Source organism: Pelmatolapia mariae, linkage group LG13, assembly GCF_036321145.2.
Source record: "Pelmatolapia mariae isolate MD_Pm_ZW linkage group LG13, Pm_UMD_F_2, whole genome shotgun sequence".
Lineage (NCBI taxonomy): Eukaryota > Metazoa > Chordata > Actinopteri > Cichliformes > Cichlidae > Pelmatolapia > Pelmatolapia mariae.
In genome coordinates this window covers 10,461,640-10,480,931 of record NC_086238.1, presented here as the reverse complement: position 1 = coordinate 10,480,931, position 19,292 = coordinate 10,461,640, and the positions used below count along the sequence as shown (strand labels likewise).

The window sequence follows — 19,292 nt, the reverse complement described above, 5'->3', positions numbered from 1 at the left end:
ATCCTGACAGGGACATGAAGGCTAACTTCATGATGATTGCTGAGATATTTGAGCCCGAACCAAAGTGTTCGATTTACAAACTTGGACTACAAACCTCAATCAGTAGCAGTCGTAACGTTAACCATTACATAACCAATCCACTGAAGCTGAAGGAGTATGTGAGTCACCAAGGATATTCCAACAGAGAAGGTCATGTGGAGGTTTAACATGACGTTAGCTGGCTGTTTGCTCAGACCCCTGTCCACTTGCACCATCCTGCCACCCAAACGCGCTAAAGGAGCTTTTATCGTGCCAGGAGATTAACTCACCATTCAGCCAGCGTGTGGGAGCATCTTCTGTCTTCAGCGTGGGAGACGGAGAGTTTCGGCGGATATCTGGAAAGCTCCTAAACTCATACTGGGAAGCTGTATATATCTGCTGGTCTGGAAGAAAAAAAAACAGTTTACCAGCTTATACAGCTGCTTATTGGAACTCAAGAAGAGACTGGTTTATTTTAACTGCCTTACCTATAATGAGGGCAGTGTAGCCTGTTGTGGGGCCGTAGGGGCATTTGTCTCTGCCTTCTTCAGGCTGAGATGAAATCACAAATCTCTCCACGTCCTGTACAGGAGCAAAGATTTTAATATGGAAACTCCATGCACAAAGGTATCTTTTAGTCACAGAAAACTTACAAACAAAACACTGGAAAATAACAGAAAGCACACGCTTTCTTTTTTAGTAAAGGTCACGGCTATAAAGCAAAAAATGCAATTTCTAAATATGCTGTATTTTCACTGCTGTAAAAAAAAAATGCATATATGTACATACTATGTATGCACAGAGGGGTCTGTAGGCATTAGTACCACACATGTAGAGATGAGTTGAGTTGAACCTCTGGAGAAGGCGGATGTGATTAAAACACTCGGTCTGAAAGAAGAAGATGGAAAAAAAAAAGAGCGAGCTAATATCAACACATAAAATAGACCCATATCCAAAAAAAACAAAAAAAAACAATAAAGGGCTGAGGGTGGAAGAACGAGTGCTGTAAATGCCTACCTTATTGTCTTTTCCCTTGAGCCGGCACTGACGTTTTTGCTCCAGGGAGGCCTCCCAGTCAATCTATAACACACCAGATAACATACAGTAAGACAGAGATCACCAAAAACGTATGGCTTCATATCACAAACCTACATAAACCCCTTTGGACTGTGCCACAAATGTGACAGCAGATAAACTCTGATAACGTTACTTTTGCTTCGTCAGTGCATGCATTAAGAATGTTATCATCATCTGAATTTGTTGTATACTTAGACAGCAGCGAGTTTGTTTGTTTTTTAACAATGAAAGTAAATTCTTACAGCAAGACAGAGGAGTGGCACGGTCATGACTGCAGCCACTCCTCACAGCACAAACATTTGCTGTATTAGGATAATTAGCAAACCAGTTTAATGCCAGGTTGTCACAAGCTAGAAAACAAAGTAGCATGGCAGCTAAAACATCAAAGAACTCCAAAGCACACTTTTGCTTGGATATAATTTCAAGTGCCTTTTTTTCCCTCATAGCATGGTTGTGTTTAACTTGAAGAAAAAAAAATTTAATCAACATACAAGCCCTCATCGAGGAGTCTTTTTCACTGGCGTTCCACCAGTAGGAACTTTCCACTTGTGGTTTCACACCAATGGCAAAATTCCATCTGAGGTGATAGTGGAATATTCCACCAGGGCCGTAACAAAGGCCACAACATTCATCAATTTTATACATCAAAAACAACACACAATGGCATAAGATCACAGACAATATAACTGCACCTCAAACAAGGTTTATAAAACAGCAGTAAAGGTGAGTCATTTAAGCCAGGGTATTTAGTACCCTGTACACTGTAAAATATGGATTTTCTTGTTCAGCTAATTACACTATACCTCTGAAGTTAACAATAAATTTTGGGGATTGGCTCATTTTTTACAGCAGACACCCTTCCCAACGCAACCTTCCCATTTATCCAGGTTTGATACCTGCAGTGAGAGCACACTATTTTATGACTCCCACACACGAGGCTTGGTTTGTGTTTCTTCCTAGCTGCAAAGAGGGAACCTTTCACATGTTAACAAGCATGCTAACTCTTACACTGTCAAAATAAATGAACCTTCCAAAGACATTTACGTTGCTATAATTTTATATAAGAATATAAATTAATGTATAAATGAATAAATAAACTGAAGAGGACACTGCTGAAATTCAGCTGAAACATTATGTTTTGCAATGGTGTAGGGGTTAGCACATTCGCCTCAGAAGCAAAATTCCTACGTTTCACAACTGGGAGGAAACACAAAGACAGGTTTATGCAGGGTGTCACAACCCCTGCTAGATAAATATGGTCCAAATACGCAGATCAAGGTGCTGATGGAAATGAAGTAGGAGTTGAAAATTTCAAGGAAAAGGTTTCATGTTGAGTCTGTTTACTCAACAAGAATTTATGTGTTTTGTGAAGGTATAACACGCGGCACTGAAGCTTGAATTTTACTGTTGACCTCACAGGAGTATTAGTAACAAGTAGCTGAAGAGGACGAGTCAAGTTTCCAGAAACAGTGAAGTCAACACCAGTGCAGAAAAATCTATTAAATCATATTTTGACTTTTTTCATTTTTTTTCCATAGCGTACCAGTCAGTCACCTCTTTGTGTGGAAAGAGCAATTCCAAAGGGATTGTAATGTAGATGAGTTACTATTAAGGAAGTCCAAGTAGTGTCTAGCCACGGGCAATTACTACTGCCTGTGCATATTTACATATTTGTGCTCTGCTAACCAACCCTGCAAATGTCCAGTGATGAATGAGGTTTTACATTTAATGAAATGATTAACAGTAAACTCCTTTTTAGATGCGCAAAAGTAACATGACATATGGAGCAGGGTTTTCAGTTCTTACTGAAGACAGTCAACACTAATTATCTTATTCTAGAGCACACAGTGCTGAAAGTCACCACAAACTGAAGGCAATATTTAAGAGTGCTGATTTTAACTCTAGTAGTCCTGGTGGGGTAATGCTAAGAATATTTTATTGAATACAGGTCTCGGAGTTATGTTTGAAATTTCACAGAGGGCAGGAGATACGCTCGCTGCAGCTTCCCTGTCAGAAATACAAAAGAGACTATGATGAAAATTTGATGCCTTCTTTATGAACAACAGCCGCCGTACCTGTGTGAAAGCGTATGTGCTTCCTACTGCTTTTAAATATTTCAAGACTGCTTAACATATGAACAAAATTGCATTATTTTGTGAAAGCAGCAAAGCAACGGGGTGCTCCATAGCTGAGCATGTAAAATTCTGTATAGCCATTTAACAAAGCTGTAGATACTTTTTTCACAGATGAATTAACTTCAGTCGTTAATAGTGCAAAAAATGGGATTTGCAGAACGAAAATTACAAATTTGATGTTGATAATAAAAGGAAAATGTCTTCTTACAGTCACCAACCCTACAGTTATATTAGCCTATGATATTAATAAGCATCTGAATTTGCTTCTTTGTCCAAAAAAGACCATTTGTTAGGGCTGTAATAGCAATTTATGTCTAACGAAAGATCCCAGAGTTGAGATGGATATTCACAATTTTGCATTTGGAACAGTTTTAAAGTCTGTGAGTGTAAAAACCAGCGCAGAAATGAGCTATAGGTTATGCTAATTACTGCATGAATTAGGAAACTATTTCCGTGTCAACATACACCAGTGGTATCGCCATAAATTCTGGATCTATTTAAAGTGAGATGATCCAGCAGCTGATTCTTTAATGTATTAATTTATGCAGCAAGATAGTCCTGTGAGTTATTGTGTTAAAAATAATACAACTACACACACACACACACAAACACACACATACAGAACCAAAACTAGTGACAGAGGAATGTTTTTGCCTCAGACTGAAATATTGTTGCCTCAAAAGGTTCCTGCGATGTTGAATGCAAATGAGGCTGTGGCAGAGGTAAGGATGTGGCAGCTGAGGCACACAACATGCAGCAAGATGGAAAACAAACAAACAAACTCACAGTGAGAGCAGAGCTGGCTGAGATGTCAGAGGCATTGAGAGCGAATACGGCCCCACGGGCCCCGACGTACAGACGCTCACTGTCAGCCTCCAGCAACATGGTTCTGTAGTTGACTGCAGACGACTGGAAATGCCTGCAGCCTTGGAGACCTAGGAGAGTAGAGGAGAGAGGACGTTAATGATTGTGGCCTTCTGTAACTCCTTGAGACTACTTAAAAAAAAAAAAAATGTATACTGGCTCCTAATGACCTTAAAAACTCTTTAGAGACATTAATTTGTCAAACATACTCTTTATTACATGGACAGCAGTTTGGCACAAAGAATAATTTGCCATCCATTGGAGGACTGGTAGGTTTAACCACCTTTTTTTCTGGGTGATATCAACCATAACTGTGTATGTATGCCTACATATTACCACCTGGGTACATCTCAGCATGAACACCATCCGTCTCTATGGGAACAACTGTAGGTACACTTTTCAGACAAAGAGGCATCTTCTGTGCACAGTTACATATCCTGAAATTCCCAGCAATGGGCAAAATTGTCTGCTGAAGTATTTTCAGAACCAATTACTGTAATTTGTATGTCAAAATCAAGCAATTTCGAGTGCCATTTGGATGTTTAGGTGATAAATTGAAGCAAAAATAATGAATGAAACCACACTGTCCCTGAAAGCCTTTAGAAAGTCGCGGCCATCACAGCGGGACATATTAAAAGCTGTAGAGTGATAGCGTTTTCAATCAAACCTGACTGTCTGAGGTAAAAGGTGAAACAGAATTTCATCTTCTTTGATGGATTTCTTTGCTGTGGGATTTTTCAAACACTGGGGCAAAGTGGTAAGAAGACCTTGTTCTTTGATTTTTGAGATAGTTCTTTGAAAAACGTTGATTTTTTTAAAAGTGAGGTAGAGAAAACTGTTACATTTCAATCTGCTGGTGTCGTGGCTGAAAAAAAAACTTCTTTGCAATCAGAATCGGCTTTATTAACCAGGAATGTGCACAAATACAAGGAATTGGGTTACATGTTCTTCTTTGCCTTCTTCACAGACAGTACCAACATGTACAGCATAGTCCAGACTGCAAAGATGTTGGAATAAATTATGGAATAATTGAAGGATGGATAACTTGTTGCTATAGATACAGTATATAGATTTAAACTTGACAGTATATTGGTATATACAACCAACAGGACATGCATCAGGTATGGTGAATGTTTAAGCAGAGACAATATGCGAGTGATCTAGTGATCTAATGATCGAGTGATAGCCTGTGGAAAGAAATGGTTTTGTGGTATATATCTTAGAGCTAGTGATCACTAGCTCTTTATCTAATCAGGAAGTTTTATGCCAAGCTGTGACTAAGAAAAACCAGGAAGTAGAGCACACACAAAGAGAATGACACTTAAAATAGCCGTGAACAGAAAACAAATTTTAAGAAAATACATCAAATACTTTCACTTTAATACCATGAATACCTCATAAGTCTTGCGGCAAACCAATGGATCAACAGACTATACAATCCTATCACCATGTCTGCTAAAAAAAATACCCCCAGAAATCTGGTGGTTCCAGTATTATCAATGTAAGAATTCACAGGTTTTCTTGCACTCGTTGAATACTAAATTTTATCTTTACTCTGAGGTATAAAAGGGTTTAACCGTCACGTCCTTCTGTAGACTTCTGTGGCTTTAGGTTTCTTTGTTTTATGTAAATTTCCCCCATCCACTTTTCCAGGCTATGCATCTGTCTGACGGGACAAGATACTAAGAGGGTTCACTCAAACAAACTTAATATAGTTGCTCAAAGCAGTCGTGAGATGCTGGAAAGCTACGAAAGTTCTAAACAAATAAATCAGCAAGGCTGCAAACTTTTGCTGCAAAGTGCTGAGCACTCTCAGGTTGCCATGCTGCTCAAGTGTTACAATGTGAACCCATAAACACACATGGATATAGACTCACAGGCCACTTTAATAGGTATACCTGTTCAATAGCTTGTTAATGCAAATATCTAGTCAGTCAATCATATGACAACAGCTCGATACACTTAGGCACGTAAACATGTTTAAGACTGGTGACTTTGAACATGGCATTGTGTTTCGTGCCAGCAGACAGAAACTGCTGCTCTCCTGGGATTTTCTCACACAACCATCTCCACGGTTTACAGAAAATATCAGAAAAAGAGAAAATATCGAGTGAGCTGCAGTTCTGTGTGAAAATCCCTTAATGATCCCAGAGGTAAGCGAAGAATGGCCAGACTGCTTCCAGCTGAAGGCAACAGGAACTCAAATAAACACTCATTACAACAGAGGTATGCAGAAACACATCACTGAGCACACAACATTAACAAATCTATAAGCAGATGGACTACAGCAGCTGAAGACAACACCGAGGACCTCTCCTCTCTGAAACAGGAAACTACGGCTACAATTCACACAAGCTCACCAAAATTAGACAACAGAAGATTCAAAAAATATTGCCAGGTCTAAATTTCTGGTGTGACATTCAAATCGCAGGGTCAGAATTTAAATATATAAAAGGCACAAATGCGCGGATTGATCCTGCCTTGGATCAACAATTCACATGACCACAGTGTACCCATCTTCTGATTGCTGCTTCCAGCAGGATAATAGGCCATGTAACAAAGCTCAGATCATCTCAAACTGGCTTCTTTAAAATGCCAGTGAGTTCACTGTACTTAGTATGTCTGTATACCTAATAAAGTGGCTGGTAAGTATATAATGACACCTCCCAAAGAAATCATTACTGTACAATCTGTACTTTCATACACACAAACAGATGAGCTGTGATAGTCACCGCATTACACTCAAATCATTTGTTAAACACTTTCCATCTTCAGGTTAAGCCCTGAGCGGCACAGTTGTCCCAGATTTTATTTTGGTGTCATTAAAAGCATGAAGTTGAAAATTAGTCTTTCCTAAAGCAAAACAGATTTTTCTTGTCTATTTTTCAGTCGTTGATGTTTTCTGATCAATTTTAAAGCATGAATGTTAGACAAATTATGATTACACATGGTCAAAATTTTCATAAACTACCACACAGACTTGTTCATGAAATACTTGAGGTATTCTTTTAATTTATTTGTTTGTTTATAAATGGGACCTTACTCTCTGAAGTATTTAAAGGAACAGTTCACCAGTTAGTTAGATCTGGACGAGGAGACGTTTTGCTCACGCTGCTGCACGGTGCAGTTGATCAGTAATCTAACACCAATGTGAGTACCCTTGCACATGCCTACACTTCTTGGACACAAAGAGCCCAAGTACATGACAACCATTGTGATGCACCTTTTTTATTTAACATCTAATTAAGATATCTGACGTGCCTGTGCAGGTTTTACAATCAGCACAATAATTAAGCCATATAAATGTAAAAGTGAGCCACTTTTTATGACTGCTATTGACTACGAGAGACAAATTTTAAATAGTCAGACTTCCTGGATCCTCAGCCAATTCACTTTCCCCTGAAGATTGCATGGTTAGCTCAAAGTAAGCCGTCATTAAGATTCCTATCAGCTGCTGCGAAACACAATCCACTCTGCTCACTTCAGCAGCAGCAACAGTCAGATGCCATCCCAAGCTGCTCCTAGGTGATCAGGTGCCTGCTTTTCTCTCCTATTCTCAGCAGGAGGAGAAAGGTTATCATCTGTACGGTCTTTTCATAGTAACAACCTTTCCTATGTGATACGAGTACCTCATTGTGAGTAAATACAATGAGTTATTGCAGAGACAGTGCCTACGTTTCAAGAGTGTAATCCAGGCATTAAGGCACACAATGAACTGTGTGTGTAAGCTTGTGCGACAGGCGTGCCAGGTAACTGGAAACAGAGCAGCAGAGGGAGGGTTTATCTGGGATTTATTACAACGAAATAACATCCCGAGTCAGAGGTTAGCCTCGGCTTACAAGATCAGGTGAGAAAAGGCACATTTGAGTTAGTCTACAGGGAAAGAAAAGGTGTGAGCTCAGATACTGTTATTCACTCAGCAAACACTTGGAGGGATCTCAGCTGATTGTACAACACGCTGTGTTCAGGGACGCAAGCATACTCTGTGAACATCAAGGCGCTGGACTGTGACGTGACGACGGCCTTGCATACAAACTCACACTCGAGTCTCAGGCGCGTTTATGGCTGACAGAAGTCAAATAAAATGTGTGCAAGATTCCTAAATATGAGCGTCTAAGAGGAGGCAAATTCCCGAAATACCCAACAGGTTAACTCAGTGGGTGTAATAAAAGTGTATTTACATGTACTGCTAATTTATTAGTGTTTTTTGCAACATGGCCCTTCACTGTGGGGCCAGCTTTTAATCTTTCAGCTGCTCCAAACTGTCTGAGTGCCGAAAGACATCAAATTAATTATCTTTAAACACACCTGAATGATTTAACCTTGCTTAAGAGAAAAAAGGGAACGTTTAAGCCCAAGCATAAGAGACTGGGAGTCACTGTAGATGTATGTGTAACTTCTCTTGCCCCCTTTTGGTTTCTGTAGCTTTGACTTTAGGTTGCCAGGGAACACAGAGATTAAAAGGATTAGAGGTAAGTTTGCATATCGAAGGCTTCCCATCAGTAGGAGGGACGCGGAAGAAAAAAAAAAAAAAAAAGAGGTGGAGGCAATATAAAGAAATGGAAAAAGAGGGCAGTGAACCAGAAAAAGTACAAACTAATGAAGAAAAATCGGGCAAAAGAGCTTAAGTGTAAAGGCAGAGCAAGGAGGAGAGGTGGGGGAGAGGATAGAAGTGTGAGGGGGTGAGCTGTGTGGGAGGACCTGTGGGCTTGAGTGAGCTCAAACCGATGATTAAACTGATGATGAAAGTGAGATATACGTATCAAGAATTGTAAAAAGATGAGCATGGGATGAGTGTAAGCAGGTGATGTGCTTTGTGAAGTACAACTGTTTAGAAAAAGAGACAAGAAGAAGAGTGACACTGCTCTACGAGTATTTCTAGCAGAAGAAGGAAACGTGGGTGCCATTCAAAGTGGAAACGTGAGAAGATTTCTTGCACACATCTGTGCGTCGACAAGTCCGGGATCAGATGGCACTGCACGCTTTGCCATACGTGAACTAAAGGAAAAGATGCTCTATACCGTCGACTTGTGCAATACCACAACAGTTGTCATGGTTACTGTGCTTCTCAACTACCTACATCGGTGTCAGGGGCCCTGGATGCTCCGCAGGGAGCCCAACGTACACCGTACACTCATCTGCTTCTGTCTCTGCAGCACCTCAGGCTACATGCCATCACTCATGAGGTAAGTAAATAATAATCACAGCCGGATAAAATAAATCCTCATGGTTAACAGAAGAAGCAGGTGTTAGAGGAAAGTGAGGGTATATTAAACTCTGTGTGCACACATTGAGGTATAGAGGAGCGAGTGGAGAGAAACAGAAAAGCATTGCTTCGAGAGATAATGAGGGATAAAATGCTATAAAAGAGAAGAAAGAAAACTAGATGGAGAAAGGGGCACAGAAAGAAAAAGGGACAAGTGAGGAGGTTTGTTTTGTAAAAGTCTACTTTTAGAAAACAATCAGCAGCTTTCTAATAAAAAGATGAGTGATGACTGCACGTAAAGAGCGAAATAAATACGGAGTTATGAGTCATCTTCAGCTATTTATCTACAGTTCAAACGTTTGTGCAATGCTTGGAAATCCAAGGATTTCTGCAGCGATTAGTCATTAAAATGTGGTCTGATTTACATCTCAGTCAGTGGTACATTTTCACATCTTCACAATGGGTGATCACTCATAGTTCAGGATGAATAACAAAGGTGAACCCCTGTGCCAAGGCAATATCACCCATTGGTTTAGGAATTCCTATTCAAAGCCTTGAGATGAGCATTTGAGCCATTTTTGGAAATCAGATAAGTGATAAGCTAGGGGTGAATCTGACAATATGGTACCAACTTGTTACTTTAAATGGAAGCACGTGTGTTCACAATGAGACAAAAAATATATATATTTATATTATAATTCCATTATTATATCATTCCTGCCTGCATGACTCCTCTATCATACACAGAGCAATAGTTACACCCTTGTTCTTAAACTTTGTAATATATTGTATTATTTAATTTAGTTCAGTCTGTTACTGTTCTTATTGTCTTAGAGCAACTGTAAACACATCTTCCTTAGGGATTAATAAAGTATTTTGATTCTGATCAAACTTTTTTTCAACCAGATACTAAAGCCCTTAAACCCCACCTTTACTATTAAGACTGGATATTTTATATATCCAGCCTATGCTGGGTAGTTGAAAACACTTTTCCTATTAATAAGGGCACACAAAGTTTGATTTCTGACTAAATCTGCACTTATTAAGAAAAACTGGTAAATTTAAACAACATTTTTTACAGGACACTTAAAGGAGCATTAGAGAGATTACCAGTTTCTTAAAAGCTTACTTCTTCATTTCTAAAAACTGGTCCACAATAAGACAAACTGTCTATAAATGAAGAAACTCCAGGAGTGTTGCTACTCTCCCAGGGAGTGGGCGTCCTGCAAAGATTACACCAAGAACACAATGTGCAATTCTGAAAGAGCTAAAAAAAAAAAAAAAAAAGGGGCAGAAATCTTGACTTGCTACCATCTTTGTTTATGTGTCAATAACGCTGTGCAGGAATGCTTAAAAAACTTAAATGCTTAAAGATTTCAAAAGACAACCAGGATAAATGTTGCTTTGCAATATTTCTGAGATAATGATGAGAAAAAAAACTTGCACATAAACCAGGAAAAAAGAAATGCACTGCACACCAGCACCAATACCTCATCACTATGTCACAGTTTGGGGTTCCCTTGCCATTTCAGAAGCTGGACACTTTGCTATAATTTATGGGAAAATGAATTCAAAAATAAATCAAGCGATTTCTTAGGCCTGAGGTGATGCTACAAGGAGATGACCCAAAATCTGTAAGTACAACAACAACAACAGAATGCTTTAAAACACAGAAAAGTCATGTGTTATAATGGCAAAGTCCGAGCCCTGACCTCAACCCCATTTAGACCTGAACAGGGCTGGTCAATTACGACATCTCAGAACTCTCCTCAAGGCTGTCCATGTCTCAGCAGCTGGGTGAAACAGGCGCCACAGGTTACAAAGTTCAAAAGTTCAACTTTCCAACCTGTACTCTGCATGATTATTGAATTTGTTAAAAAAAGAATGCAAAAAATGATTATTGTGTCTATAATTATGGATTGCAAACAGCTTCTAGCAGTTCACTAATTAATGTTGGAATAAACTTCGGTACTGATGATTTTAAAGCAAGGTGCAACACGTGTTCGTGTCTGTCCTTACCGCTGTTTAGCACAGTGACACGTGGAGTCACATCCAGGTCCAGGGGTGTCCTGAACAGGTAGCCGGTTGCCACGGCACACAAGCAGCCCAGCAACAGCAGCAGCTGCACCACAGAGGACACACCTCGCTGCATCTCCGCCGAGCACCTCACGGGCAAACACTCTCCGATCAGGATGTATATGTATATACAGGCATTCACACTGGCATATTCACCCTGTGACTCACACACACCCCTGCACACAAATACGCATGCACAAAACAGCACACCGACGCACTCGGAGGAAAGCGGGCAGCCTCTTGTTCGCCACGCTGAAGGAACCTGAAAAAAAAGAAAGAAAGAAAACACACAAAGCGAACAGCGTCAGTAGTCTGTGATTAAAAATGTGACACCTTAAAAAAGTCAGAGAAGTTGAGAAAGAAGAAAAGCCAGTAAAGTTAAACAGCAGAGTTCAAACACATTAGATGAGCTAATGTGGAAGGATTTCACAAGGATGACGACAGAGATATGAAAGAGATACAAAGTGGATTTGCTCAGTAAAATATTGGAGGCTTTCGCAGATCAATGCTGCCCTGCGAGACCGGTCTGGCTTTACATGTTGCAAAGAGTGCGGTGTGTGTGAGCAGCAGCTGTTGGATACAAACATAGGGCTGAAAATATCATTAACCAAACAACGACTGTCAAACAAGAGCTACGTGCCGATATAACGAGCAAACACTTGCTATGTGAAGCAATCCAGATCGAAGAGGTGTGAAGCCAGTTCAAAACAGCAGACATACCTGACAGGAGTCAAATGCATGAGTGGAAAGATTGTGAAATATGATCGTTTCAAAGGTGTGTGTGTGTGTGTGTGTGTGTGTGTGTGTGTGTGTGTGTGTGTGTGTGTGTGTGTGTGTGTGTGTGTGTGTGTGTGTTGTGATATGAATGCCAATGTTGTTCCGCCAGACCCTCTTACAGAGGGGGAAAGGAGTGACAGTGAGCAGAGAAGAAGGACGTGGTGTATATGTGTGTGTCTATAGCAAGCGCCAGTGCACACACAGGCACTGAGAAAACACTGACAGACACTCATTACCAGCATTATCCAATTTTATGGTAATGCCATTCTTTCACTTACACCCTTTCTCCTCTTCTCATTTTTAAAAAAAAAAATCACACGAATAAAACCTTTTGAACTGCTTTCCTGATTCCAAATGTAAACAGTCACAATCTTTAGCGCTTTCTTTTCAAACAAAACCTGCCTCCAGCGCTGCAAACAGGTGACTCTCCAGAGAGCCTGCTTGTTCCTTACATTATGAGCATAGGCATGCACAACACAAATCTATTTACACACACATACAAGGCTGCGGCAAGAAACGGGCAGAAAGGTGAAGCCATTAGCACGAGAGACCGTGTGTGTGCTCTCACAGAAAGTCCCAGCAGTCCCTCAAGGCTGACACCATGACAACAGCTGGCTTCGTTGTTGCATAACATTAGAGATGAACACAGCAGCATGCAGGTGCGGACAAAAGAGAAACTACACCAAATGCAAGGTTAACAGTAGGTACACGTACACGCACACAGACAGGTAATTAGACTTTCATGAACTGATTGTGCCTAGCATTAGTTCAGACAGGCTAATGTACAAAGACAGTTCATCCAATCAATTGCTTTAGCCCCTCTAGAGCTGCTGCTGCTGTCTCTACAAGCTGCTTTGCAACCCACCTCCACCCCAGCTCCCCCATTTTCATGTAGTCATGTGAAAAACAAAGTTTGCACAGGTCCTTATGCCATCCTGTGAAAAATTACTGCTTTCATAGTTATTAAAAGGGCAAGTAGCAGCCAGGTGCTGCAAATCAAATGCACTTGACTTTTTTATCATTAGCAAGTGTGATCACAAAAACAGAAATTCTGGCAGTTTGCTGGTCTGAAGCATTCAGGTGGATGCGGACTTCCCAGCAAATTCCCCCCTAGATCAGAACGTACAATGCTCAGAGAAATGGCAGAAAAACCTAAACCCCAAGAGTCTGTGAAGGTTCTCAGTCATCCTAAACCCCAAGAGCAACGTCTCAGACTCTGCAGGCCTCATTTAGCATTTTAAGGTTAAGACAGTCCAATTATAAACAGACTGAACAAGTATGACTTGTTGGGAAGGGCTGCCAGAAGAAGGCCTCTTCTTTCTAAAATGAACATAGCAGCATGACTTAGGTTTGCAAAGTTGCATCTGAGCAAACCACAAGACGTCTGGAACAATGTCCAAACACGGCATAGCAGCATAAACACCTCATACCAGCTGTCAAGCACAGTGGTGGTGTGATGATGATTTGGGCTTGTTTTGCAGCCTTTGGCACAGTCATCGTGTCAGAATGGAACTTGTCCTGCACAGAGTCCTGTGATTCTATAGAATAATCTTGCTGAGGCATTCCCAGAAAAAAGCAATACCACCAAATATAAATGACTATAACTGAAAATACTCTTTTTTTTTTTGACTAAATAGGGCCTGAGTGAACGTAAATATACTATACACAACATACATTACAGTCATATAACACACATACAAATAAAGAAAAGTAATTGTCTATAATAACACAGTAGAAAGTTAACAAAAGCGCAGACACTTTAAATAATGGGGAAACAGATAATACACAACTCGGCACTTGTTTAATGCACTTCTGAGTCAGGATTGTTTCTGAAACACAATCTGTGTTGGGAAAGCTGCCAAAAGGTTTTGCAGCCACAAGTTTGACCAGCATGTAGAAGGTGCAGCAATAAATAAACATGAAAAATGTTCTGGAATATGTTCTCATATGTGGGGGATATATTGCTCGCGCTTGTTTCTTTAATCATTCTAAATGCAGTACTTTGTCAGACCACTCATTTTGATTGTTGTCATTCCATTGAATGGCACTGTAATCACTTCCATAGATATGAACATCCAGTGGGAGCCCTCCTGGAAGCTCTCTGATAGTCCAGCAGACGTGTTATCATTCACTGTAATCGGTGATAAACATAAAGGAACCCTGATGCTATAGGAGATTTCTAGCAATCATGAAAAAGTGCACGTAGGCGCATGTAGTATATAGTAAACCAAACATATTTTTCCCTAACCTAACCAAGATGTTTTAGTGCCTCTCAGACTTGCACAATGATAAGTCAAAAAGGAACTTGAGAAACTCAAGACTCGTGACTAAAAACCATGTGACTTACACAACTAAAACTCAGAATGACGAGCATTCAATGGTGCATAACATTCAAACATAAAACAAACTGTTACAAATATTGCTATATTATATTTGATTGATGAAAACTGCTTTTTTTTTTTTTTTTAAGTTGGCTGCATTAAAAAAAGATTCCTAAACGTGAAAACTCCTAAACTCCCTCAACGTGATAGAAAAGAAGAAACAAAGTCCTTTATGCTTCTTTCTTTTGACAAAAAAAACCAAACTATTAAATCTTCAAAAGTGACAGATTTCAAAGTATTTCTGCTGAACTTGAGTGAATGGCCAGTGGACAAGAACTATAAATGGAAAAATCTATATAAATAATATAAACCATGTTTTATTATTTCCTGGAGTTAATCCATTTGAGATATACTACACTTCCACCAACCTTAAAGTTCTTATAGGGTTTCACAGCTCTATCTTGCTCCCTTAATGCCAATTTTACTTTGGCAAGAGCTGATTATTTCTGTTGCGTCCCCCCTGAGCATGTGCTAGCCCTCGTGGGACCTCTCAAACACTGAAGGTGCGGCAACTTGGCTCCCACTTTTGTCTGAGCTCCTCCTAAAAGGTGGTGAAGGAGGTGCGCCGAGGGGATCGTAATAAGTCATTCATCTGACTCATGCACACAAAATCACTCAAATGGGCTGTCATGGTGCAAATCCTTTCAATCAGTCAGCCACAGCGGTCCTGATGTGGTCTAATAATCTTCAGAGGAGCAGGGGTTTGTTCACGCAGAAATGAAACCGTAAGGTGACAGTAAGATAAAGAAAATATGAACGAGAGGAGAGAAAGCAGTCAGCAAGGAGGTAAAATACTGTCAGAAAGTTCAGCAGTGCAGAGAAAAATCCCATAATTGTCACATTCCCAATTCTCTGTCATCTAAAATCAATTATTCCTGATTTCCTCCGAGTACCTCAGACCCCATGAATGCAGGAGCTTTCAGCTGTTAATTGGCCACAGAGCACACCATCAAAACTTTGAGGAAACGCTGAAAGAATGAAATGAGAATGAAATGCTGAAAACGAAATGAGCCGAATCCAGGGGAAATCACAGAGGCTCTACCGCTCACGACCTTCCTAATCTGCCTTCCTCCTGATCTCGCTGCTGGCTTTCTGTCCCATGACATCCATTCGCGGAAATGGATTTTATCAGCCAACTGAGGCGTCCATAAACCTGCTTGAAAAGAAAATACTGGAGCTCAGTGGCGACAGCTCCATCAACAGACAACACTGGTCCCAAAGGACTCCAAACTCTCTGTTGTTGAGCTGGATGCGTGTGCGTGTGCGAGTGTAACAAATGGTAGAAAAGATTATAGTCAAAGCCACTGAGCTCTGCTTCAACTGGCAGTCAGACTGCTTTAAAACAGTCTTGTTTCACAGAGTGACAAAAGGATGCCAGCTGAACTGAACTCCATTTGTTCAGAGGACTGTAGTATTTACACTTTGTACAATCGGGGTACAGTGAGCCCTTTAAACCCACCTTTAACACACTGGAGTCATTCTGACAGAAGCAATGCTTTGTATTATTAAGATTTTGTTTGCCATCATTGATAATCCTGCAGCTTGTTTGTGGTATTTGTCAGAATCTTTCAACTCAGCAGCAGCCTTGCAATTAATTTTAATCTAGTATTTAGGGGGAAAATATCCAGATTTGCATCAGAAAGCTTCAACAATCTTTCTGCCGGCAACCTTTTCTATCGCTGAGCACTTAAATTTGACGAGGAGACACCCTAAAAAAATAGGATGCATAGGCATGCAAGGCAAAACAAGACTTAAAAACACCATAATTGTGTACAAAACACACAAAATCCTTGATGCAGAAAGAACCAGGAGGCTAATCTGTTAATTTTCATTAATAAAGGGTGGTGACTTCATTCTGGGCTTCCTGTTTTCACACAGCTTTATCAAGTTTGTCCCTTTGGACTGAACTAAACCTCAATAACAGCAAAATATTGAGTTAGGCCGCTTCTGAAGGCAGTACAGAAAACATGGTTAGAAATGACTAAAAATCAACATTTTAATAATGCAGGAACAAAAAACAAACAAACAAACAAAACGGCTAACCAATCCTTTGAGTAAAACAAGAAGGGACCATCGAGGACACTATCTGCATAACAATAACACCTTTCTTTGCACATGTCTTCCAACAGTTTTCTTCCCCTTACCTCTCAAGTCATGATTTGATTTTTATTTATTAATTTATTTATTACATAGACAGGTAGATAAGCGGGTCCACCGGATCCATACAGGTTTAACTGCAGGCCTAATGATGATTAGATCACCATGGCTGGACAGATCAATCAACCTCTTCCAGCACCTTAAACACGATCACGGTGTGTTCAAACTGCTCTGATCACAGCTGCTCAGCTGGTTTTTTTCATATGCAAAACAGATTTCGCAATTATCCACTAAGTTATAACGCAGTATGCTCTCAATTAAGACTCAATTTTAACACAGAAATGAACCGAAATTATTTATTTTTAATGTAAATGAGAAAAAGAAACAAGAAAAATAGACAGGTAAGTATTCTTAAACATGTAGGAAATATAAAGTAGGAAATCTGTATAACAATAACTGAAAGGAGTAATTTGTTTAAAGGGAATCACGCTGTAGACACTCTTACTATAGCACCGCCGTTGACACTAAAGAGATATAAAGGTATTATCACGGGAGCCTAAATCATATATTTGGTAGGTATCTCGTATCCCTGCAGAGATCGGGTAGTGTTTCGGCTGTCTTACCTGTATTCGTGCGCAGAAAAGGATATGTATGTTTCCTCGAGCTTCAGATAATCCAAGTGGACTTTACACTCCTGCCTGTGCACTCTCGCAAACACCCGCTGAAAGACACGCAGCACTGACAGAGACGCAGACTCGCAGCTCGTCCACTCAGCTGCCGTCACAGGTGGCCCGCCCTCCCGCGACGCTTACTTATTTTTTTATTTGTTTATTTACATTGAATCAAGAGATATCTTTGGCTTTTTATCACCGGTTATACTGCTGTTATACTGCTTCACTGTCCCATCAAACACCTCCACTTGGAGTTGCGGTACAAAGGTAAAGTGGAGGGATTAAAGGTGGGCAACAAAAAGCAACAGAGTTCATTTAAAGTTGTGTCGTGGCTCCACACTGACACCTAGCGGACATGGAGAAAATTACACAGAGCTGAGCTGACAAGTTTTACAAGTTTACTTTTATAAGTGGCCTGCAGATTAAAAAAAAAAACCTGTGTGGTTAAATCTGGCACTTTTACAAGTGTTGGTGTTAATTGATGTGCACAGTAAATAAAATTAATATAAAAATTAAGTTATTTTGTTAGATATTTGTATTTTTGGTATTTTCTGACAAAGAGAAAAAGATTATGTTAAGCTAGCATTTATTTAGCATTTAATGCTGTTTGTAAATTTAATCAGTAAACAGTTAACTCCCTTAAATTCTTTTAAAATAGTATTTTTTTTTAAATAGCTTTTTGAGCTAAGATTGTTGTCATGACTGGAAAAACAATATCCTGATAATGTCTGAGGGAAAACCAACTCAACAATATCTATTAATCTCTATTTTGAACACATCGTATGAGAAAATAGAGATTATATCTCACTTTATGAGTAGATTTTGTCATGCTTACAAGTACGAAAGATAAAGTTTCTTCAGTAGTTCATCTCTCAGATGTAGACACGCACTCTCTCTCTCTCACACACACACACACGCCTGTCGACCTTCAGTTTGTTCATGAGAGACTGCAGCAGCCCTGCTCCCTGCAGCACATTTTCTCCTGTTTTCCCGACTGTCTGGTGAAAAACAAACCACTCTCTGTAATACAAAATGATGCAGTTCAGCTTTACACAGACTCTACCACTGTCTGTTACATTAGTCTTATAATTATAATCCTGGTTGTAATAAGGTAAGGTCACAAATTACTAAGGTTGTCCTTAGTTTCAATACTAATGCAAAACAAAAATAATAATAATAAAAAATAAATAAATAAAAGAAAAAAACTACAAAAAAATAACATAAAAGTTCATTAAAAAAATAATATTTTAATGATAAAAAAAATAAAAGCTTTAAGAGTTTAATAAACCTACAAAAAAAATGTAAATGTTCTGACGAGACTTTTATTCATATGTTGAGACGCAGATAGTTGAATAAGCCATCAGCTTATTGAAGCACCAGGAGATTGCAGGTGTGCCTCAACCAGGCAGGATGGGTCTTGGATGGAGGCCCACACTCAAGTTTTGGTCCAAAGCCCCCAAGAAGAAGAGAAAAGATCTGGTGATCTCTGAGGTGATGCAAGTGGAAGAGGATTCATACAAAATCAAGGCTGCTGGCCAGCATCAAGGGAGATGGACAGCCTGGGAAGTGATACTCAACAGAACGGCCATGTGGGCCTTTCTGTTGAGGCTGCTGGTATAGACAGCAACACATCTGGGTTCTGCATAAGCTGGCCGAAATACTGGAGGTACAAGGCTGGGGGGAAATAGCAACAGTGCAGTAACATCCCAGAGGCAGATCCATTTCATCAGGAAGGAGGATCAGGCCCACGTCAGCTCACAGTAGACACGGTCCCTAGTGTTCCCGGGAGGTGAAAGCTGATCTTGGGAGTGGATCTCAACCGTGCTCTCAGATTCCCAGAGAAAATCGCCTCTGGGAACCTTCTCTGACCTAGACTGTCATCCCGGTCATCACTTATCCTTCCTTTAAATCGAGTTTTTCACATTCCTAGTAAAAGTTGGTTGCAGAGGTTATACCGGAGCAGCACCTCTGGGATCCCAGGGCCAGCTGC

General features: G+C 40.0%; 1 protein-coding gene across 2 annotated transcripts in view; it reads right to left on the bottom strand.

Annotated features, from left to right (window-relative positions):
- The window catches only part of LOC134640269 (semaphorin-4G-like), a 29,038-nt gene extending 11,677 nt beyond the window's left edge, over nucleotides 1–17,361 (bottom strand). For both annotated transcript variants that reach the window (XR_010095427.1, XM_063491945.1), the window contains exons 1-7: nucleotides 17,255–17,361; nucleotides 11,320–11,638; nucleotides 4,017–4,165; nucleotides 1,036–1,098; nucleotides 808–906; nucleotides 507–600; nucleotides 309–422 (exon numbers count right to left, since the gene is read on the bottom strand). Coding sequence is in view for 1 of the 2 variants with exons in the window: in XM_063491945.1 (XP_063348015.1) it covers nucleotides 309–422; nucleotides 507–600; nucleotides 808–906; nucleotides 1,036–1,098; nucleotides 4,017–4,165; nucleotides 11,320–11,452 (652 nt within the window). In the remaining variant the exon portion in view is untranslated. The remainder of the gene's footprint in view (nucleotides 1–308; nucleotides 423–506; nucleotides 601–807; nucleotides 907–1,035; nucleotides 1,099–4,016; nucleotides 4,166–11,319; nucleotides 11,639–17,254) is intronic.
- Nucleotides 17,362–19,292: the final 1,931 nt, after the last annotated feature.